Below are 23,377 nucleotides of genomic sequence, written 5' to 3' on the forward strand. Positions count from 1 at the left end.
CGGCGCCCGCTCACGTTGCTTTGGCGTTTCCGTCCTGAGCAGCAGCTGCAGGCTTCCCGTCTCTGTTGTGCTCACTCAGCCCAGGCGCAAAACAAGACGAGCCGTTTTTGTGGTTTTTCCTTTCTTTCGTGCGCGTTGGGACTGATAGCGACCCACTTGCACACACCCGGGATCATATGCCTGTCTAAATTAATCGAAGCGGTTTTTTTTATTGACCTTTAAAAGGCCTTTTTATTTGGAAAAAAAGGAAGGATGTCGAAGCGGCTGCGGAACAGTGAGGTTTGCGCTGATTGCAGCGTTCCGGGTGAGTGACAAAAATACTAATACAAAATACAAAACCTTACAGGCATCCTTGTTGCACGAACAGCGCCAGTTTCAGCCTCTCTGCCTTGACTTCACCATATGCGTACCATCGTAGTAGCAAAACACGTAAAAGTAAGGGTATCCCGTTAGCTATGGCATCTGTTGAGCTGGGAGGTGCATCCTTTTTGTTATTGTGTTTAATCCTAAAATACACGCCTTATACTTTTTGTAAATGTTTCATGTTTTGTATTTTAAAAATGAATGGAGAAATGACTGGTAGGAAAAAAATAAATACATGTGAGTTCTTTGACAGACGAGCATGCAAATATGTGTGTGATTGTGTGTGTGTGTGTAATGCTAAATGTAGTAGACATTGTCACTGCTGAAATATATCGATCCTTGAGAGACATAGGGTGTTATGATACAAAATGAAAGATGCAGTGAGTAATGCTTGTTGGTTTTACTTTGCTTTGCTTGAATTTTGAGTTAGGTGCACTTTAAACAAGTTGCTGTCAAAGACAGGCCCACAAACTCTTTTGACATCAAATGGCTGACTTTTTGGGAAATGAATAACGCTGCTGCGATTGCATTAACCTTTGTATTATTATTGTTGGTGTTTGTTAAATTCTGCTCATATAGTTCATCTTTTGTTTTAATCTCTGAAAATGTAAAATAACAGATTGCACAACACTGATGCGTAGGACACCTGGTGAAAAATAATATGAAATCCCCAGTGCAAAGTTTGATTTGGTAATCTCTGTGTTGACTGAGGCTTACAGTAAGTCACACAAATCACTTTGCGTCTCTGGCTGAGATGTCCATGTGGCCTTTTCTTAGTACAACTTGAGGTTTTGCATTTCTCTGGACGATGAGTGTGTGTGGACGTAGACACGCACAGATTTACAGTGGGAATTGGCTCAAATCTGTCCTGTGATTAGTACAAGGAAGGCTGGCCTGGAGAGCGGCTGTCCTCTTGGTGACCTCTTAATTGATTTAAGAGACAGCTCTGACAGGACTTTCTTTTACAGCGGCTCGGTGACAAGAATGTGTGAGTTATAACTACCAGGTTTCAAATTTAAGTGTTGGTATGATTCTGGGAGGACAACAGTGCACAGAATTTGTCTGTTTCGCGCTGTTTTCCTGTTTTTTTATGTGACAGAAATGTCTTTTGGAGTTTATTTGAAGCAAATAAGACTTGCAACCATGGAAAGAGAGCTTTCTGCTTTTACATTAGTTTATGTAATGTGAAAGTCAGTGGTGTGAGAGAGGAAGAAGTTGCTGGCAGGTGGTCAGTGGGTTGATTTTAATGTGCATTTTGATGTCTTATTAGAGAAGTGAATGAAGGTAATGGGGAACTCCAGTTCCTAAGCTGCAGGCACTGTGGGAGACTGTCTTTACTGCTATACTGTAGCTAACTTTCCCCAAGGCACACTATAGGCTAGTTTCCCTTCTTAATGTATTTTATCATGTCATAGAAGCAACTAATGACATGCTGTGCAATAAAAGGTTAGTATTGTGATCAACGCAAGCCTGCAGTGTTTATTCAAGCTGCAAATGGTGTGTAACTGTACTGTTGTCAAACATCTTAAATAGCACAGGAAAAGCGGCACAAACAGGATGCCGAGTGAATGAGCAAGGCTCCTATTGTGGCTCGTGTTTTTAAATGAATTGCCTTCTGTAGAAAAAAAAAAAAAGAAACACTTGTTGCCCAGCTTTTTCGTGACACTCAAAAGGAAGCGGCCAGTGTGACAAAACTGAAAACGGAGTTGGCAGGATTCCTTAGGTTTTTGTAAGCACTACTTTATTTCTGGAAGTGTTTCTAATCTTGACGCCTCTCCTTCCTTCTGTGTATAAACTGATCTCAAGATTGTAAATGACTGTAGTAAAATATCCTAATTAAGGACTGGTAATCTGCACTAGTTTTGGCTTAACTACTTCAATATCCTGTAGTAGGCCTACTTTATTTGAGTCGGTACCTCTTCCTGATATTGTTTGGTCATGGTATGCTCCTGTGTACTATATTGGGTTGAGATTAAAAGATAAATAGTGTAGATTATGCGGCCTCCGGCTTAATCGGTTAATGTAGATTCTGTAAGGGGTTCCAGAAGGTTAGGATAGACCATTTTCAATCTTCCTTAATGCAGAGACTAAATACAACTAAATGGTTTGAGGATGATCACTGTATTTAACTCTTCTATTATGAGCCCAGAACTGAAATGCATTGTGTAGTGTACTTATTTTCAGGCTAATATTTACATTTACATAAAATACGTATGGTGTCCGTTACATAGAAATCACAGTTGTGGTCGGCTTCTCAGGTGGAGTTAATGTCTTTGTACGTGGGCTTTTTTTTTTTTTTGAGGTCTAGCCTTACAGAGGAGTTGCTGTGTGCAGAGCTGCAATAGGGTGTGTTGATTATAGCACTGCACACTCTTCAGCCGAGGGGGATCGGGCAGAGGCCGGAAGATAGAGAAACCGATCACTGGGCCAGACACCACCAACCAGCACTTCCACTGCAGCTGTTAGGAAATGTGAAACTTAAGGAAATGAGCTGGTGCTCTGAGGGGTGCCTGATGCAGTCAGTCAAATTTGTGTTGAAATTTGAGTTTGTTTGCTCACTTGTCTTCATTTATGTGCACAGATGTTCTACTTAAAGCTAAGAAGGATTTTCTTCAAGGGGTGAAGGTATTTTATAGAATGCATGTATTTATGTTTTCTTTCATTCTAGGCTGACAAGATTTACTTTTTTAAGCAGTCTATTATAAACCGTTATGAGTACAAAATGGTGGTCTAAAAATATATAGTTAGGCAACAAAAAAAGTACAGTGGGATATGTAGCCTGTAAACCAGATTGTTGTCACGTTGATTATATAATAATAATAATAATAATAATAATAATAATAATAATAATAATTGTGGCTCATTAATAATTATGTTCATCACCATTATGCTAGCCTAGTCACTGGTGCTCATTTTACATTGTCACATGCCCAGTTGCGAACCTCCTCGTCATTAAAATGAGGAACTGAAAGTGACCTTGCCCAGAATTGGAAGATGTCGAGCCAAGCATCAACTCTCAACAACCAGCACACAAAATGTAATGCTTAATAACTCACTCCCGGGGCCAGAGTCTCATTGGTCAGGGTTTCCATGGCTGTGCTTTGGTCAACTAAATGGAAATGTTTCAAACCAAGAGAAATACATTTCCTGCATTTGAGAGGGAATTTCACTTTCGGCATGAGACATTCTTCTGCAAAATGACTTTTGATTCACACATTTTCCTTTCTAATTGTTCACACTGCAGTGTTCAGAAGACAAAATAGAGGAAGTCATGAAAATAAGTGCCATTTTGCCCATTTTGAGTAACACTCTTTTCACAGACCCTGATTACCGCTAGTTTGGGATTACCCTACCAAAGATAACATTGGCTAGTTCAGGACCAGTGATGATCTTGCTTTAGGTTTCAATGCTGTGATACTGATCAGAAAAATATGTATCATACTTTCCTGGCGTCGCTTCTGTCATGTGGTGCTGTATTACAAAACCTAGCAGAAGCAGATATTTGCACACTCCTACTAGCACAGTTCTCTCTTCATTTGTTTGATACACTGACAGTCTTTTTGACCCCCTCTATCTTTCCATATCCTTTCAGTGGTGCTCAATGTTAACATTTTGTTTAAACCTGTAAGTTCTGTGCTTGTTGTAACCTGCAGTTATTTGCTCCAGCAGCATTTTATAAGGAGACCTTTGACCATGGGTAATACATTTTGTTATGAATGTATGTTCTCCCTAAGTGGGATACTCTTCACTAATTTTAAAATGGCTTTTGATTGGTTGAATTTTTGATTTTATTGCATTTGGATCTGCTTGTAGGTTTTACCTTTTTAAAGGATTTTATATAAACTCTTTACCGGTGAACCGCCAGAAGAAAACAAATGTCTCTCGATCCCAAAGGAACTCATTAACGTAAAATGTGCCAGTCCATTATATAATCTCTCTCTACTTTTGATTTTCTTTTGAAGAGGCTTTGCTACTTTTGTACCCATATTTTACTGCAAGCTTTTGCAACTTTATTTCTAAGGGGTTAATTTAATAAGATCACACTGTTGAAGACTAAATACATTTCAGTTGCTCTAGTTTTATTTACAATGCATGCTGTCTTTTTGGGAGTGTGTCTTTGGGGGGGGATCTTTGGAGGAAGATTCCAACACAATGCTTTGATGGTAATCGCAGGGATTGAGAAAGAGGAAGCCATTGCGTGGCCTATTATTGTGTTTAAAAGGATGAGATTCTGTTCCGTCAGACAGCCGTGATGGTGCCCATATATGGAAATGTGTAGTCCAACTTCCCTGTTAGTTCATATTACTGAGAGGGTTTTTTCTGTTTAGAAATGTCTGTTTTTATTGTTTTCCAATTGTACAGTGCATTTACTATTACAGAGAATTGCAACCTTCTCAGAGATGGTGGTAATGAAGCAGTATTCATGTGACCAGCATAATAAAGGCACAGAAGGTAGTCTTGGATTGGATGAACATGGACCATTTTGGACAATTTGAGGTCAGGGCTCACATTCCCAGTGTATTTAAGGGTACAAGAAATTATAAATATTTTTTTAAAAACCTGGCCATTTTTTTTTTTTTTTTTTGTAATAAAAACATTTTAAGAATGTAAGTCTTGCAGCTGTGTGCGTTGAGGGGAAAGTGTGAACAAAAACATCAACTTAAACAGTGTTAAACCATCAGTATTTGTACCTTGATGCAGATTGGTATTTTGACTGCAGCTTGCACGGAGGCAGTTCAAAAGGGATACTTTCAAAATGGGTAAATGTGAACCGCAAAGGGTTTTGAGCACCTCGGAACAATAGAAGTAGCTCCTTTACATCTTGGTGTAGTCTGTAGGTTCTTGCTGAAGCAAATTTTTTAAAAGCGTTTTATGCTACGGGCTAAATGTATGTCTGTACTCTATATTTGGGTTGTGATCACAATGGGATATTCCTCACTGGAGAAGCGGAACCCCACGTGGGGCAAAAATATCTCACGGTCTGGTGCAAATGGATTGAACTGTTTCTCAAGCCTCTGCTCTATTTAGATAAACAGGTGTACAGTTTATATATAGGAAGATGAAGAGGTTGGGCATTTGGAATGACATTTCTGAATAGGAGTCATCAAGGTGTCTGTAAAGCAGGTGGGGGCAGAGACCAGCTTTTAAAGGATGTGCATAAGCTATAATTTAATTCATGCTATTTTATGCAATATAATGCATATTTACAGCATCTGAGTTTTGGTCCTATTGTGTGCAGCTTAGTTGAAAAGGTAGGGGCTTATGTCCAGGGTGCATATTATAGCTGATCTTTGCCCCCCAGAAGACGTCTGTAGAAACTGGCATGTCTGGGGGGGTACCTCTACAGGCTCTTTGTGTTTCAGTCACTCATACGTAGGTGGAAAGTTGTTCATCAGTCTGCAGAATGCTATATTTAGAAACTGTAATTAAAGTAGGGTGGGGGGGAGGATAATGTTCCTAACATTGTATTTATGTTTTTTCCTTTGTGTTTTCAGACCCTCGCTGGGCCTCTGTGAATCGAGGAGTACTGATTTGCGATGAGTGCTGCAGCGTACACAGAAGTCTGGGCCGGCACAGCTCACAAGTGCGACATTTAACACACACACCGTGGCCTCCAACCCAACTACAGGTGAGGTCTCTCAGAGCCAGCAGTCCTTCTGTTTCTCCATAGACTTGTCTCACACAAGCCCTTTGAGCCAAATAGTTCACAGCTCAACTGTGTCACGTTTCTTGTGGTTTCATTTCTAATAATTCCATCATTGCTCTGATGCAGTTCATGGCTAAAATCCAGTTTCCTGTATTAAGGGACAAGGGCAGGATAAACTGAAATGAGCCCTTTAATACGGTAAAATGATCTAACCTTTTTATTGTGTTGTAATGTTTGTAATGTAGGTGGTTTCGGTTCAGTTTTTTCTCTGGTGCATTATCAGGTAATCCATCAGATTAGCTCTGTACTGTGTCACACAAGAAACCCTCACCGGTAAACGTGCAGAGTGACCAGATCTGATAGTGCGGAAATAATTCCCCTTACTGCATGAGGTCCTGACTTAAATACCTGGCCAGTGATAGGTATTCTTTCTTTCCAATTAAAGCTACTCTATATATAAAGTTGTCATGAAGGATGTTAGATTTTAAGCTTGTAAGAGCTGAACTTCAAATGGTTGTTGTAGGAGAACATTTTAAAGAAGAGTGATGTTTGATGGCTACCTGTTATTTGGGTGGATTTCATCAGATGTATTTTTCTTATCCTTTGGAGGCTGATTTCTCAATTTACCTGACTTTCTTTTTCTAAGTTTATTGATATGGAATATATTGATTAGCTATATATGAATAGACTATAAATGTACCAGTGAATTAATCTTATAAGCCTTTGTTTTGTTTCCAGATGGTCCAGACATTGTACAATAATGGTGCAAATTCAATATGGGAGCATTGTTTGTTGGATCCTGCATCTGTAATGAGTGGAAAGCGCAAAGCCAACCCACAGGATAAACTGCAGTGAGTTATTCTGTTTTTAATTATATTGCTGCCCTAGGTATATTTATATATCTAAAAGGCAGCTCAAGTGGATTTGGGTTTGGGTTCATATATTTAAGTGTACACAGGCTGCAAACTCTGAATGTCTTCTCCTTTCTTTTCCGTTTCGTACCTTTGTGTTTTCATAGCCCAAACAAGACAGAGTTTATAAAGGCCAAATACCAGATGCTGGCGTTTGTCCATCGGATGCCGTGTCGAGAAGATGACAGTGTTACGGCCAAGGATCTTAGTAAGGTGAGACACTGGAAAGAATCTGAAAGCAGAAGTCCTCTTGCAGAACAGAGGAAATATTCTGTGCACGTTCTATGTGTTTTTGAATTAACGGGCAATAGTTTAATAATTTATGCACCGCTTTCATTAATTGCTTTATTTTTTTATAGCAACTACATTCAAGTGTCCGAACTGGGAATCTGGAAACCTGTTTAAGGTTGCTGTCCCTAGGAGCTCAAGCTAACTTCTTCCACCCGGTAAGTTAATTAATGTCTTACACAAGCAGTACTGTACTTCAACATGTGTTGTTCAGTGATTTAATATTGATATTCAGAACTAGGCCTGGGATTAAATCAAACCTTTGGCCAGCCTGTCTGTGAAAATCCTGAAATGAATACTTGATGATTGCTTTTCATTGGGCGACGTGAGAAGCCTCTGGCGAACAGAGAGCCATCATGAAGTGATGCCTTTGGTATTTGCTGCTGGCATTCGTGTTGAAATTCGGATTAGTGTTTTGGAAAGCTGATGAGATCGTGATTATGTAGCTCCCGCCAAATCAAACCCTTTCCTTTGATCAATCGCTTGGAAATTTTGGAATACATTTTTAAATGAAACGGTTTAATCCCCACCCCCTAAAAATATATATTTTTCTGTGTATTTATTTTTCTTTTTGCCCACGGGTGACGGTAACTATTAATCTTGCTTTGGGAAATTATGATGAGTTTTTTGTGAGCACACCAATCTTCATTCTTCATGCGTGTGCTGCTTGGTTCTCGTGCAGGAGAAAGGGAACACGCCTCTTCATGTGGCAGCAAAAGCAGGGCAGGTTTCTCAGGCAGAGTTACTCACAGTGTACGGGGCTGATCCTGGGGCACCTGATGCCAATGGGAAAACGCCAATCGACTATGCAAGGTAAAGCAGTCTGCCTTAAAAGTCTCCTTTCATCAAGATTGTGTTGAAAATAACGCACGCCGAACATTACGTGATCCGAGAGAGTGAAGCATCAAGATGCCTTCTTTGAGTGAGAATAGTGTGACATTATAGCAGACTTTCTTATTGGATTAAGTCAAATACAAAAGTGGTGACAATTATACATTTTTACTGTACAATACTGATGCATTAGTAACTAAGGGCTATTTGTTTTCTCATCTACAAAATGTTTTAATGTTTTTTTAGGCAAGCAGGACACCACGACCTAGCAGATAGGTTGGTGGAAATTCAGTATGAACTTACTGACCGGTTGGCATTCTATCTGTGTGGGAGAAAGCCAGGTTAGTGGAAAAGAACTGGAATTACATTAATAATGCCTCAACAAGTCTTGCATTTTACTAGGCATTCACTTTATTTCTCCTTTCTTTGTCTTTCAGATCACAAAAGTGGACAACACTTTATTATCCCTCAAATGGCAGACAGGTAATCTATCTTACTTAAATGCATACAATAAAGACATTATCTGACATAATAAACAACTAGGGTTTAAGAATAATGTAAGTGATCTAAATCTATTTGCAAGTTCTTTGGATAAACTTTACTTCTGGTAGCCTGACGAGCTGGGGAGGCCTTGAGATGAGCTACAGGGCTCCCCCGTAGACAAAGCTACCTGTCGGTACTCGCCCCCGGGTCAGCTGCTTGTCCTACCTTCTCCTTGAAAGAAACATTCCTAAATAAACATTGTAAGTGCCGGGACTGACGGGGCTTTACCTTTTAAGTGCGGAAACATTCTGGGTCTGTTTGAGAAGTTGCCTGAAAGATAAGCCACTTCACATACTGTAGTGCAAATGGCTCACTCTCATTTCAGGTTTTTAAATGCCAGGTTGGCCTGTAGCTGTCTCTTGTGGAGACCATTCTTGGAACAGAAATCTAAGACACATTTAGCAAATGTATATTGCATTTAGTAAAATAACTAATAATAAAAGACTATATAAAATTACTGCAGGTGTACTCAGGTTAGACCCTAATTGACTCTAGAAGTCCTTGACATATCCAGGAACAGTACCCATTATGTTTTTTACAGAAAACGTCACTATAAACAAGGAGATCACATTTACATGCATACTTTTTTTGTTTTAATGGTATGTGTTTGGGCTTCAACATATTTAAAATCTGATCTTTTCCTTTATGCTGCTTTGTATGAATGGATTAGACACATGTGAGTATTTAAGTTGTGCATTTTAGATTCCTTTTCACTTTTTAATGGACTATATTAAACAATTTTTCACTTCTATTTGCAGTAGTCTGGATTTATCAGAATTAGCGAAAGCTGCAAAGAAAAAACTTCAGTCTGTAAGTGTTTTTCCATTTCACACACGCAGAGTATTTTGTAAGAAGGTCCAGAGGTAGAAATACATTCCTTATTCAAAATGGATTGTCATTTTTCTTCAATTTATCTAATTGCAGCTCAGTAATCATTTATTTGAAGAACTGGCAATGGATGTATATGATGAAGTGGACAGAAGAGAAACTGATGCAGGTGAGATTTTAGTAAATTGAGTAGTTTTCAGAAACTGAATGATTTATGCCAATTTAGTAAAGCATGGTGATATGCATTTAATTTATTTATGATTAATTTATCAGGCTGATGCCTGTGTCAAATATAACTCGGATTTTAAAAGATGACTGCACAAACTTCAATACTTTACAAAAAGTGGATGCAAAGGTTGAGGTCTTGTAAAGTGGTTTAGCTAGAAAGTTGAGTCTAATGCAAACGAATGCAATAACTTACAGTGGAGAAGAATGTGGCACAAATGTCACTTGCAGCAATAGAATATCTATTAATAACAGGCATCTAGAACCAGAAATGAGACATGAGACCATAAGAAGCGTTTGTAGTAACATAATATCACTTCTCAAATATTCACAGTGTGGCTAACAACTCAGAATCATAGCACCCTGGTAACTGAAACAACTGTTGTGCCTTTCCTTCCTGTGAACCCTGAATATTCATCGACGAGAAACCAGGCAAGTCTTTGAAGTCCATTTATATTCTTGCTATGCATATTCAAATGCACTAATAACAGAGAGTGAGCAAGCTCTAGCTGTCTCTGTGGACTCTGGCTGATGTATTTATAAAACTAAGAAGAAGCAAACGCAGGTCATTTGTAAGCTTTTTCTACATTTTTAATTACTCTTTGAAATGTATTTTAAGTTAATAGACACATTAATATATGCATATTTTTTGTGTACATGTACTGTAATTAAGGGTTGAATTTTTAACCTTGGTGTGTTACCTTTTTATTTTACAGGGTAGACAGAAGCTTGCGAGATTTAATGCTCATGAATTTGCAACCCTTGTTATTGATATTTTAAGTGATGCAAAGCGTCGACAGCAAGGAAATTCTGTCGGAAGTCCAAAAGGTACAGTATTCTTTACTTCTACTGTATACAAGGTTTAAGCAACACTTGGAGTGTTATTAGATTGATTTTTGTATATATTGGAATACAATATATAGATTCAATTTGAAATTGGTTGAGTTTGAAAACTTCACGTGATTTGAAAGTAACTGAAGTTTCTTTTATAGAAAACATTGAGCTGTTCCTAAAGAACATAGGCAGTCGGCATGGCAGTGAAAGCCAGGACAACGACCAGCCCGACTATGACAGTGTGGCTTCAGATGAGGACACAGACCAGGAACCACCTTCTGGTAAAGGAGATAGGACCAAGGTAATGGTATTTTTCATCCATGAAGTGTGGGAAGAGATCTAAAAAAAAAAAAAAAAAAAAAAATGTAATTCACTTTTGAGGACTTCACTGAGCACAGCAAAACTGTTCTTCTCAAATGTGTTATAGAGGCAATGAAGCACAGGGTGACTCCTAAGCTTCAGTTAATATAGATATGGAAAATAATTAGAATATTCTGTTTTATTCTGAACTGTGATACGGCATTGCAAATTCAAAAGGCCTTTCATACTAATCCCCATTGTACTATATTAGTACTTTACCTGCCCCATTTAAAGCCCTAACAACAGCCTGAACACCAACCCTAGCCAACAACAACATTTCAAGCTTGGCCCCTACAAGTGTACACTCAGTGGAGGTGAATTAGAAAAGCAACCTTAGACTTCATAGATTGGGAAGCACTGGTCTAGTGTTATAGGGGTTAACGTGTTACAACAATCTTTGTGTTTTTTAATATAAACCTTTTAAATTAAAGGACCCTACTGAGGCTTGTTTGAATTCTAAAGTTATCAAAAACAGAAGTCATATTCGTTATTAACATACAGGATTAAAGTTTTCACTTTGTTTCACTTTGTTTTTTTGTTTTTTTTTGTTTGTAGAGTGTGGACTCGGACTTGTCAGACGGACCAATCACGGTGCAAGAATTCATGGAGGTTAAAAATGCCCTGAGTGCATCTGAGGCAAAGATTCAGCAGCTCATGAAAGTGAACAGCAACCTCAGCGATGAACTCAGGCTGATGCAGAAAAAGGTACATACAGAACAATGCCACCAGAGCACAAACATAGACACTTAGCTATGGGACGGCTGGGGATTCCCGAGGGCACGAGAGACTCCATCACAGGGGCCAGACGAGAGTTAGCGCCTCACAGCTCTGTTGTCCAGTTACATTTCAGCCACCTTTGGAGTGAGGAAGAATTGCATTCATATATTCTGTTCAGTTTTAGTAAGGCAAGCAAATCCCTAACCTTCCAGCCCCTGACATTGTAAAAACAAACATGATGTAATTTTCCTCGATAATATGGACAGAGCACTCTCTTTTCTAAAACTATAAAGTGTAGAATCAATTGCTCATAACAAGGGCAACAGCTGGCCAACAGATATATCAAAGCAACAGTACTTTCCCAGTTAAAAATAATTTGAAAATGCATTTTCCAGTGTTGTTCACATGACATTGTTTCTTTGTTGCATTATTTTAGCTTGAGAAAACAAGCCTGTTCAATTTGATCTGTGATAATATAGCATAAATAGAAAATCAAAGAGTTTACTAAGGAAAATCCCAAACGATGGTTAACCCTTTAACAGAGGAAGGCTGAGAGCTGCCATGTGGTCCTGTATACAGTCATTAAACTGGGTCAATTATATATTGAGGTTTTAACTCACAATATCTTTTCTCCTGTGAATATGGTTAGGGAAGAAACAGAAGACTGTCTAATGCCCTGTTGTAGCTTTGATTGGAGCCTTTACCTTATTTAAACAAGAGAGTCATCTGCCATGTTGTGTAATTAATAAGATTAATACAAAATCAAAGAAAAATGAAAACCTAAAAATGCAGCCAATAAACAGCTGTCATGTGCATGACTCTTTAAACATCATCCTATTCCTTGCCTATGAACCATTAAATATAGACCTTTAATTAATCTAAAGTATTTCATTTCTAGGTTGTGGTTTGACTGGTGGTAGAGATTTATAGATGCACACATACTGCTGTCAGGGGCCACAGAATGTGACATTGAGTCACAGTTGTATTTATACTAAATCATTTCTGCATCTTCAATCATTCCCAGGTGAAGGGTTAAAAAAAAAAAAAAAAAAAAAAAGACCTACTCCATCTTCCTCCACTACTCTGTCATTGGTTTATATACAGTATTGTTACAGGCTCTCTATTAGTAAAAACAAAGCACAAGAACAAAATGGAGAGCTGTTGAAAAGGTTCATGGGGATCTGATGCATGTATTGTGATCTGGATGGCTCAGAGGTAGCCAGCAGTGGGAAACTCGATCAGCCATTATAAATAGCCTTCAGACAGAAGTGGGAGATGATACCACAGCTCGGAGGTGGTGACTGTTAGTATTAAAGGTACGATAGAGGCTTTTGGGCTTCATCATGTTGGGATTTTTGGTTTGTTTTATTTTTATGGGATTTTTTTATTCAATTTGGGCAACTGGTTTATTTTTTATATTGTGAACACCCAAGATAAATTTATGAATCTTTAGTTTTTTTTTATGTAATGGGAAGAAGTTAAAACCAGGATGACCTGGTCACTATAATTTTTAAGTGATCGTACTGCTGACAGTGTTTATTTTAATACTTTCACTTTTTCTGAAGCCTTTTGTCAATCCACCCATGAAAGTCCTGCCAAATTGGAGACATTTATAGAGTCAACACTTCAGCAAGTTGTTTATCCTGAAGCCACAAACTATTCTGGGATCTGAAAATGTGTGCCCTTTGAAAAGTCTGCAAGTCTCATGGATATTCAAATCTACCTAAAATAAGTCAAGTAAACGACAAACAAACATCATGTTTTAACAAAATGTTGGCTAAAAAAAAAAATAGTTATACACAAACTACAACAACAGCAACTCCAAATAGCCCAGTAATGTGAATCTTGCTGTGTGAAGTGACGCTGTGTGGGCTGGCATTGTGTGAACTTACAGCTGATCGATAGAAAGTCTGAATTGGCCAATTCTAGAATTCGACTTTTCCTTCAGCTACCACATGTACATGTGTCTTCTGTTGCGACCACAATAATAAAACTGATTGTCATCTAAGCATCAGTTGTAAAAGTATTTAACTTTTGCTTACATTTTCCACTTCTCTGAATATTCACTGCTACAAGGCTTTTTCCCCTATGGCTTTCAAAAGTTTTTATTTTCCCCTGAGCTTCTTTCCATTTGCAAGGATTGTACAGATACTCTTCCTGGGGCTGCTCAATCATCAAGTGGGGGGAAATTTGTCTCTGCTGCACTCTCTGCTTGCTTTAAATTTTGCTGTGCTTTATTTTTTGCTCAGCGTGTTTAGTTTTAACACACCAGAGCAGATTTTTTTTTTTTTTTAAAGACTAAATATAAGTTCAAAAGAGCCAGTTTCTACTGAAGCCATAGCGAGAGCATTCCAGTTTAGTATATACACCGTGAGGTTTGATACCAGTGACTTACCAGTTAACCTTACCATATAAGTTGAGTGAAACAAATGTAGGAATCCATGGGCATATTTACATCCTATACATGGTTCAAAAGACATACAAATACAGCATGCATATAAGCAATCTGTTGAAACTGCTCTTCAGATAGAAAGAAAGAGAAAAGAAAGACAAGCTTGCTGCAAAAGCACCTTTTAGCATATTGCTAAACGTCTCTTCCAGCTGCAATCACTGCAAAGCGAGAACACCACTCTCAGGCGGCAGGTTACAACCAATATCTATCAGGTCCCGACTGGTTCAGAATACCCTGACCCCTCCAGCCCTTCAGCCCTGAAGCGGCGGCCGTCTGCGCGAGGCAGCCGGCCCATGTCTATGTATGAGACTGGCTCGGGTCTGAAGCCCTATCTCCCCAAGGGAGAGGCCACCTACACAGAAGAGGGTATTCCCACCCTGCAGCCCTTCCCTCCTCATGTAAGTAGAATTGCAATGAGCTTTTGCTATTCTTCTCAACTGGTTTTGTTTTCCTCCTTGCAGCTTTTCTAATTATTCTGTTACTCCTAAAATTGAGTCTTCCCAATACAGTCCTCTAGCAGGACTGTAGACACGGCCAATTTCAGCTAAAACAATGCCAAGCTGTTAAGGTCACACAATTAGTCCCAACTTGCAGCTCCTTAAAAGATGCATGTATTTCTTTTACTAATGGGAGTAAGGGATTATGTTTCAGTTAAATTAATTCAGTTATTTTTTTTTATTATTGGTTTGATTTAATTAATGTGTATGAATGTGTCATAACGTAAACCAAAGTAACCAAACCAGCATGTCTGAATGGTCCAATGCTATCAGTCTGATGGACCCTGTACCCTCACAAGGTTTACATTTTCCAAATATTCACAGTATTTTAAGAGACTGAAAATCTGACACTTTAATGCCTGTTTCATAGAAAATCTAATTGAGTTCGACAGTAATTTTGAACCAGCAGCGTTGGACAGATTTTTTTTTTAGATTTTCTGTTCTTTTCCATAGTACAGTGTAAATAAGGGAATTCAGGTTTATTGTATATTTAACATTTTCATTGTGTTTGTTACTAAATATTATACAATACGTCCAATTCTAGGTGCAAATAGGTATATAATGGGATATGGTATAACTGAGAAATATTCTTACATTTTGAGATATAAATATATAAACATTGTGAAGGTGTGTACTACAGCATTTGAACATAGTATTAAAAATGCCTTTCAAGTATTTCATTGCTTTTGTCCTTTTTTGTTTTGTTTTTCCCATTATCAAAAACCAAGACCATTTCTATGCATTTTGATTTTCAGCTCTTTTCTTTTTATGACAGATTTTACATTGTGAAATAGTTAAACACTTTTCTCCCCAAGTACATTTTTATTTTAACATATAATGCAAATAAAAAATGCAAGAAGATTAACCCCTTCCATAGCTTACTTCTCTAGTTGAACTCCCTCTCTAGTTGCTGCCCAGCTTTGGCATAAGTAGCTTGGGTCCTGGAGTAAAAGCACATAGTTACAGCTGACCTGAACTGACCTGGCTGGGTGAAATTCTCTGATTATTAACTATGGTCAGGTGGCCTTTCTTTCCTTCTTTTTCTTTCATTACCTACTTGATTTTCTAATAAATTCAGGAATTAATTCAGAATTCATATCTATATGTATTGACTGTGGTGGTTTTACATTTTTCATTATTTTTTATTTTTTATTTTTATTTTTGCCCGAGTATTTTTTTTTTTTTCTTTTTTTGTTTTGTTTTGCCCTTCCAGATCGGGAGGAGTGCTTTCGTGACCTCCTCTTCATCTCTCCCTTCCTTCCCTTCCACGCTCTCCTGGTCGCGGGACGAGAATGCGCGAAGGGTTAAGTACCTTCTCACTTGGTCTGTTCCACGGAGGAAGCGGCGATCTCTGCGAAAGCCCCACCCCTCCTCCTTCACACCCCTCCCTCTCTCCTCCATCACCTCCTCTCTTCCTGTCCTGCTGCATGACCCATCTCTCCATCACTTCAACTCTCTTCATCACATGATATGTATCTCCATCCATTTTTTTTTTTTGTATTCTTTTTTTCCCCCACGTGTCCTTCAGTTTTGTTTTGTTTTTTTCCGTCAGATTTTTGTATTTCGTCTGTTTAACCTCACATCTGCAGAATGCTGCAATTAAGAGCACAGGTTTAATTACATGTTGGTGTGCTATCAAAATCTCCAAAACGTCTTGGAAATCTTGGTTTATCCATGGCAAATGCATATGTACATAATATACAGTCTTTTTGCCTTTTGTCAAGAAAGATTAAAAATGTACTTTGATCTAGGCTTGGGGAAGATAGCGACTTATTTTATAGAGTTTATCCAAGCATTCCAGGAACATCTGCTATTCTTTAATAATTGATGCACTAGTAAGTATGTTTAAAAATGTCAACACACCAACATGTAAAATGTGTAATAGCCATGAGATTTTGATAGAACACTTGCAGTAACAGCGCACCACTATACTAAAAGCACTGGTAACCCATTCATAGGAAATATGAGCTGGCTGCTGGTTTAGAAAGGTTTTTTTTTTTTTTTTTTTTTTTAAGTATCCAGGATCCCTTTCCTTTTAATTAATTAATAAAATGCTGTGTCTGTTAGCTTGTGATGGAAATTAATACTATTTTCAATAGTTTCTGCTATACTTTTTAATGTTGATCAGGTTTATTTTTTCCAAAGCCAGCACCAGCTATGGGTTATGTTTTTTCTGTTCATCATTAACTCAATGGCTTCCAAAGAGCACAGATCTAACCTGACAGCTTCACCAAGCATGTTCACTGCTGCTATTCCAGTGATCCCGCTGTGATGGGTATCCAAAGTCTCAGTCAGGTTGTCCAGGAATGGCTTTCTGTTCCTCTGCTTGGAAGCGGAATTTTCAGTGGTCATAGAAACAGTGAGGACATTCACATTTTGCCAGTAAACAAAGCACGTATTTTTCTTATTTTTTAATTGTAATGGCTATGTGTAGTGTGACCACTCAAAATACTTGCCCATCAGATATGAAGAGGATTTTTTTTTTATGCACTTGTGTAGGATGAAAGGGTACGTATGTGGTTTTCTGACTGCTTGTTGCGCTTCTTTCAATGCAGTTCGCAGTCTGTGTCTCTGGGGAAGGGATTGGCATTACTGAAAAGCACAAAAGTTGCCTGTCCAGAACAGGTTTACACAGTGCAGTGTGAAATCTCTCTTCTCTTGATAGTTTCAATAACATCTGGGGGCTTACAAGATCAAATGCTTGTGGCTTTTAGTGTTCTGGTTAAGACCATGATAAAACATCCAGGAATTATGGCAAATTAAAAATGAACATCTGTTTCTGTGTAAATGTTGAGCACTGGAGCTTTATAAACATATTTGTTTATTAAACCCAACATTTTCATTGAAGGTTAATGTTCTATGTACATTTTGCTGATTTATTGAGACGTGGTCAAAATAGACTCAATTAAAACCAATTAGCATGAAGAATGCCCAGCCCGTGCTGTTTCATTCCCAGCTGGTTTTACAGACCCCATTTAGCACTAATTGTTGACTGCCTTTTCTATCATAACCTCCGGCAATCCTAGGTTAATGCTAATCGTGTTCTGCAAAACCAGCCCAGAGTTGAAGCCACCTCAAAAGTATTTCATCTCCTCTGAAATACTCTTTAAAAAGCATGTTTTTACAGGAAAAGTCAAACCTTTTATGTACTGTTTGTAGCTTTTGGGGGCTAATGTTTTACCTGTTTTGTTCCTGCTATTCTGCACTTAAGCCTGCTGTGTGCACTGTGTTATTCCATCTGTTATAATCAGGAGTTCAAATGTTTGAATTCACTTTCTGCAGCCATAACTCCACAGCAGGAGTTCGTGTTGTGGTCCATTTAAAATATGAAGTATGTGTGTGTTTGGAAGCTGTATGCAAGTTTTATTTATTTTGAATGCAGTTTCACATCATTCTTAGTTGTCTTTCATGGTGAAGTAAGGAACACAATAGAAACTAAGGACTTTCCTTTCAGATGGAAAATAAAAAACTATTTGAACCCTGGGATGACCTCTTTTGACTAACACAGGCAATTAAAATTAACAGCTTCATTTTAATTATAATCAACCATATTTCTTGCTTGGGAGGTTTTGTTTGCTTGTTTCATGCAAAGTAGTAGGATTCATGTTTTTATTCATGAATATGAGGTCTGTGGGGTGTGGATATTTAATTTTAGTTCAATGACTGAAGGAAATGCTGAAATACAAATCAAATCAAATCAAATTGTTACCTGATTATTTCTTTCTGGGTTTGTCTTAGATCTCTGGTTTAGGATCTTAATTTATCTATTTTATCTTGTAGAGAGTTTTAGCAAGGGGGTATTTTTTGTGGATGTATACAAGGTATGAATATTATGAGATATCTCAGATCACTTACCTGGATCACAGAAAAAGCATTGCGCATTAGCAGCAATGAGAGGAAATAATCTGGATTTCCAAACAACCAAACACCTAAACCCACCAGTTTTGTGTAGCTTTTTTTCTAGTTTTTGTTTCAAAATGCTCAGGGCTCCACCTGATATGATATGTTGAAGCACGACACTTTGCATTGAAACAGGGAAACTTGCCCTTGTCTGCAGCATCTCTAGTATCTAATTGCTATATTTGCAGTCAGAGCCAGGCACTCTCTGTTACTGTGTTTTGTTATTTTAGGCCTCCAAGCTGGAAAAGCAGACCAGCATGCCTGACAGTGACTATGACAACACACCCAATGACTCTGAACTGGAAGATACAGGGTAGGGTCCCATTTGTATTTCTCTCTCCCTTTTCATGTTATTGTTTGAGGACAGCCAGCGAGTTATTCGTTTATGAGCTAGTCATTATCAGAAAATCTTTCTAGTAGTTCCATTTCTCATGTTCAGGAGTCTTATATGAAGACTGTTTACTAGGTATGCAGTGGCATTGCACCTGCTGCGAGTGTCTGTAGCCCTCGGTCGCAGTGCCACAGTGTCTAAAGTTCCCCTCCTTACAGCCTGTCTCGCAAGGGCAAGCTGAGAAGCAGTGGTTGGCTGGGGGAGGGGTCCATCCCGGAGCTGGACGACCTGGAGGCCGAGCCGGACGCCACCCTGCCCAGCACCGAGGACGTCATCCGCAAGACCGAGCAGATCACCAAGAACATCCAGGAGCTTCTGCGAGCCGCACAGGAGAACAAACACGACAGGTGAGCCCAGATAAGAGGGGCTGGAGGGTGTGTGAACAGGGTAACCATCTTCCTGCAGGATAGGTAGACTCACTGATCCACTCCGCCCCACGAAAATGATTCAGCGATCTACATATTGCATGGTGTTCGCGTGTGTTGAGCTCAGGACAAACTGGGAAACCACCTAAGGTTGCAGAAGACCATCAAACAGAGCTAAGCGATTTGCCTCTTTACCGGCCCATTTGCACAGTCGTCACAACCTCTTTCTAACAGCTAACCACTGTTCACATCCTTTAATTTCTCATTTCCCCTGCTGCTTCATTTTCATCTCTGCATGCATTGGTTTAATCACTTCGTCTGCATGTTTGTTTTATTTGTGTTTAACTTTCTTTTAATCCAGTTAACAATTTGCATTGGGAATAGTTTTAATTTTGGTTCTTCATCTCTATGATTTCATTCGTTCTACTTTCTGTCTCCCTCTTTGCTTCCCTTTCCCCCCCCCATGTTGTTTTCTGGTTCCTGTTCTTCATTCTTAGCAGACCCTTTGAGCGCGAGAGCCTGCGACGGCTCAGGCACAGCCTGGGCTGTTTCAGTACCTTGGTTCCCTGGGCCGAAAAAACTCCCTCTCTGCAGCCTCTCAGCCTTCACCAGCCCGACCCTGACTCCTGGTACTCTGGCCTCTGTCCCTGCCTCCCAGGCACAGTGTCTCCTCTCTCACTTCATTGCCCTGCAGGACCTGTACACGAAAGGCAGTTGATTTCACTCCATTCAGAGATTTGAGCTTTGTGGAGGCAGCCATCATTATTAAACTACAAACCTGTAACACTCTTCATTGATTGAAATGATGATGGTCTGTTGAAGCTCAGACTTGGGTAATGATTGATAGTTTGAGTGTGGTGGCCTGAAGCCTGCCTTTTCCAAGTATGTTACCAATCTGGAAAAATTCAAACACAGACAGTATGTCATTTCATTGTAAAATATTGTTTTCATAAAAATGTAATGCAACCGCACAGCGTGACAACAGCTGCCGTTCGTGTATAGCCTTTTGACTCCTTTTTGATTTCTTGAGCTACCAACTCTTTACCCCAATCTTCGTTTCCATTCCCAAATCACCCATAGATCACACATTAGACCATAATGCACCTGCACATGTTCTTGTCTTTGTTTCTTTTCACTCAAACAAAATCAGTCCAAAACTGAACACCTCAAAACTACCAAGTACAACCCACAGGTTTTAACATTTCAAGTAAGAGTCTTTTTATTTTGTTGTGAGTGTTTAGAAGTATTTTTTAGTGAGATCTAACAAGACGACCAGACTGTAGTAACTCTCTCCTCGTTTCGAAGTACGGCAACATCAAGCCATTTATAATCATTCAAGAGTTTCTAACCTTTTCTTCCACGTTTTCTTCAAGGTAATGTTACAAACGAGTTTGGTACCGAGAAAATAAATGGTATCCTGGCTGTGTTGTGTGCTTTGCAAAATGGGGTAAGGGGATAGATTGTGTGGCTCCCAAATAAAATACATTAAGGTAGTGAATACAGTTATTCTGCACAATGTTTAATTGAGAATGTAGCTTTTTATTTATTTTCTCCTAAGGGTTCAAACTCTGTCCTGCAATGATTGAGTGTTTCCCATAGTCCTAAAAATTGTACAAATTAACCAATTGAGTTCTGGTTCACAGTTTTTACTGACTATGCTACACTGTGCTTTTTTGGATGTTTGAAACTAGTCTGAGCAGAGATCACGCTTCAGGTATTTCCATTTCCACCTTCAATTTGATATTGTATTTTATTTTCCATAACATTGTCTCATTATGCCTTTATGTTCCTGTCTCCCTATAGCTTTATACCATGCTCAGAAAGAATACATGTTGCTGTGACTGAAATGGCTGCCCTCTTTCCCAAGGTGAGAACGTGGTGTTGAGATCAGTATTTAGATTTCATCCACTCTGCTCCTGAGCTGGTAAGTAGGAAAGCAGCTGGGTGGTGAAAGCTCTGCAGGGGGGATTACAACCGATGTCTTGGGGGTAAATTCTCAGGAAAACTGTTCTTTATGCACTGGCTGCAGTCATGGATTTTGGGCTTTTTTTGTTTTTACGCAACATTACCAGGAAAGTCCATTTGGGATCCTGCCCCAGTGCGTATTAAATGAATTAATGATTTTTGCAGGGGTGCTGAATTAGATTGCATGGCTGTGATGGTGTCCACCTTGGCTGAGAGTCCTCTTTGTGTCCCCAGAAACCGCGATCGGAGCTGGTGCGGGGCTCCCTCAGGCTGCTCACATCCAGCGCCTACCGCCTGCAGTGCGAGTGCAAGAAAGCGGCGCCGGGGGAGAGCAGCGTGGCACCTGACATGCAGCTGGTCACGCAGCAGGTCATCCAGTGCGCCTACGACATCGCCAAGGCCGCCAAGCAGCTGGTCACCATCACCACCAAAGAGAACAGCAACTGACCCCCGCACCTGCGCCGCTCAGCAAGGGTGGGAGACGTCCGCTCAGTTTCCTTTAGTGCTGTTTTATTCTCAAATTTTATATTTACAAGAAAATTAAGAATTGGAGACATTTTAGTTGTTTTTTTTTCCTATTTTATATCAGTATTAATATTTGCATGTAATTTTTTTTTTATTTAAAAAAATAAATACAAAAAAAACCACAGCCAATTTAGCCAAATGCCTTATGGCAAAGCCTGCAGTATACTTCCATCAAAGCATTACTCAGTAACTAACGTGTTCATTCAGACCGATATGCTATAGCACTCTTACAAACCTCCCAGCCCCCTGCCTTGTGCTGCAGAGGGAACACATGCACTTGGTTTAAAGAACTGAATATGAGCCCATTTGAAAGCGGTGGAATAATGTGAATGCTGTAAACGGGAAGATTGCGGATTTCCGAGTGCTTTGATCAGTGGACACGGTACTGTACAGCAAGCGTCACCATTTAGACAATCCTGAAGACTCCCGGTCCAAAAGCTATGGTAGCTGGAGTGTGGGCCTCATTAATTCATAGGAGAGTCCATAGAAAAGCCCTGGTGCTAGATTACGAGCTGCTTTCCTGCATACTGACTCAGTATTTTAATCCATCGGCACGGTTTGCTGACGACACTTACAACATGCCAATCCCACGTGTTTTGCTCACTGTCGTAATTTGTGAAACTAAAAGCCATACCTTAGTTTTATTACGAGACTAATATACCTCATGTACAACACATTGTCACAGGAATGAATCGCCCTCATTTCCCAACAACAAAATAAACAAGAACTAGAAACTTAAACCGTAGTAGTGTCTGCTAGTCTATGGATAGAAGTTTGGCGATACTTGTTTTTTGTTTGTAATCAAAAAGAAACTGACTCGCTTTCTGTCATTGCTTAAAGTCCTATGTTACATGTAATCATAAAGACAGACTAATCGAAGTGGTGAATAATAGGATGGGTGGTTTTAATGAAAACATCTCTTTTGCACCTTTTTCTGAGACATTGTAATTTTTGTTTGTCCATTTTATTGCTTCCCTTGCTACATATGTTGTACTTTTGGTTTCAAATGCACTTACCTGTATGCTTCCTCCCCTGGTTTCTGTATGATGTGTGGAGACGTTTCTTCCAGGCAGTGCATTCAAAAGCAATTTGCGGAACAGAACCTCACCACACCAGCAATCTATTGTACATTTATTTACTTTTGTGTTGTAGTGTTGCCTTTTGCAGAAACTGCGACTTTTCTTTACTCTGTGCCATATATTCGTTGATTTTTATTTGTGTCCTAGGATCAAGTGCAGCCAGATTGTTTGTTTTTAGATTTTTTGGTTTACCCCTCAAAATGTTTTTTTTTTTAATTTAATGCTGCTAGGATATTAATTAATGTTAAACTAATGGAATGGAGGATAAGGTTGTAGAGCCACTTCCCTTTCATAACTCTGCTAAACGAAGGGTCTTTTACAGTTCAGATTCACAACCTAACTCACTTTGTCAGTGTTATACTTGAAACTCAGCAAGTGAAAATGTCAGTTACATGTCAGTCTATAATGCAAACTTGGCAGGTCTTCATGGTGATGTCAGTGATGCAGTAATCGCTGCATAGGAAAACTTGCCTTTTATTTTTTAATAAACTTATTTATAACTGTAACCTTAAATACACATTTGTTTTTGACTGTTTAATGTATAAATTTATTGTAAAATTACTGTATCTGCCTTTTGTGTTATATATATTTTTTTGCCTGCCAATTATGCAATAAATCAGGCTTCAAAATAAACTGCATTGGGTAAAACTCATTTG

At 39.0% G+C, this 23,377-nt stretch overlaps 1 protein-coding gene across 6 annotated transcripts; it reads left to right on the top strand.

Annotated features, from left to right (window-relative positions):
* The first annotated feature begins 67 nt into the window (after positions 1 to 67).
* On the top strand, positions 68 to 23,354 carry git2a (G protein-coupled receptor kinase interacting ArfGAP 2a). Of its 6 annotated transcripts, XR_010804862.1 has the most exons (21): positions 68 to 304; positions 5,859 to 5,992; positions 6,749 to 6,861; positions 7,029 to 7,134; positions 7,281 to 7,367; positions 7,892 to 8,022; positions 8,287 to 8,381; positions 8,478 to 8,523; positions 9,342 to 9,393; positions 9,508 to 9,580; positions 9,971 to 10,068; positions 10,353 to 10,464; positions 10,629 to 10,771; positions 11,386 to 11,535; positions 14,149 to 14,397; positions 15,710 to 15,799; positions 18,627 to 18,709; positions 18,946 to 19,134; positions 19,650 to 20,866; positions 20,956 to 21,019; positions 21,352 to 21,369. XR_010804862.1 is itself a non-coding variant. In XM_066689296.1 (20 exons), exons 1-20 carry the CDS (start codon positions 253 to 255, stop codon positions 21,562 to 21,564), a joined length of 2,280 nt encoding a protein of 759 aa, XP_066545393.1. In that variant the 5' UTR covers positions 70 to 252; the 3' UTR covers positions 21,565 to 23,354. The 6 variants fall into 6 exon arrangements, 4 of the variants coding, with proteins under 4 accessions (XP_066545393.1, XP_066545394.1, XP_066545395.1 ...); XR_010804863.1 differs by lacking the exon at positions 15,710 to 15,799 and having other exon boundaries at positions 69 to 304; XM_066689296.1 differs by lacking the exon at positions 19,650 to 20,866 and having other exon boundaries at positions 70 to 304; positions 21,352 to 23,354.
* The last annotated feature ends 23 nt before the right edge of the window (positions 23,355 to 23,377 follow it).

The sequence above is a fragment of the Amia ocellicauda genome, chromosome 17 (assembly GCF_036373705.1).
Source record: "Amia ocellicauda isolate fAmiCal2 chromosome 17, fAmiCal2.hap1, whole genome shotgun sequence".
In the NCBI taxonomy this organism is placed as follows: domain Eukaryota; kingdom Metazoa; phylum Chordata; class Actinopteri; order Amiiformes; family Amiidae; genus Amia; species Amia ocellicauda.

Coding starts and splice junctions, on each gene's coding strand:
- git2a (XM_066689296.1), top strand. CDS start 253: ATGTCGAAGCGGCTGCGGAACAGTGAGGTTTGCGCTGATTGCAGCGTT. Junction 6,862..7,028: donor AACCCACAGGATAAACTGCA/GTGAGTTATTCT, acceptor GTGTTTTCATAG/CCCAAACAAGACAGAGTTTA. Junction 7,368..7,891: donor AAGCTAACTTCTTCCACCCG/GTAAGTTAATTA, acceptor GTTCTCGTGCAG/GAGAAAGGGAACACGCCTCT.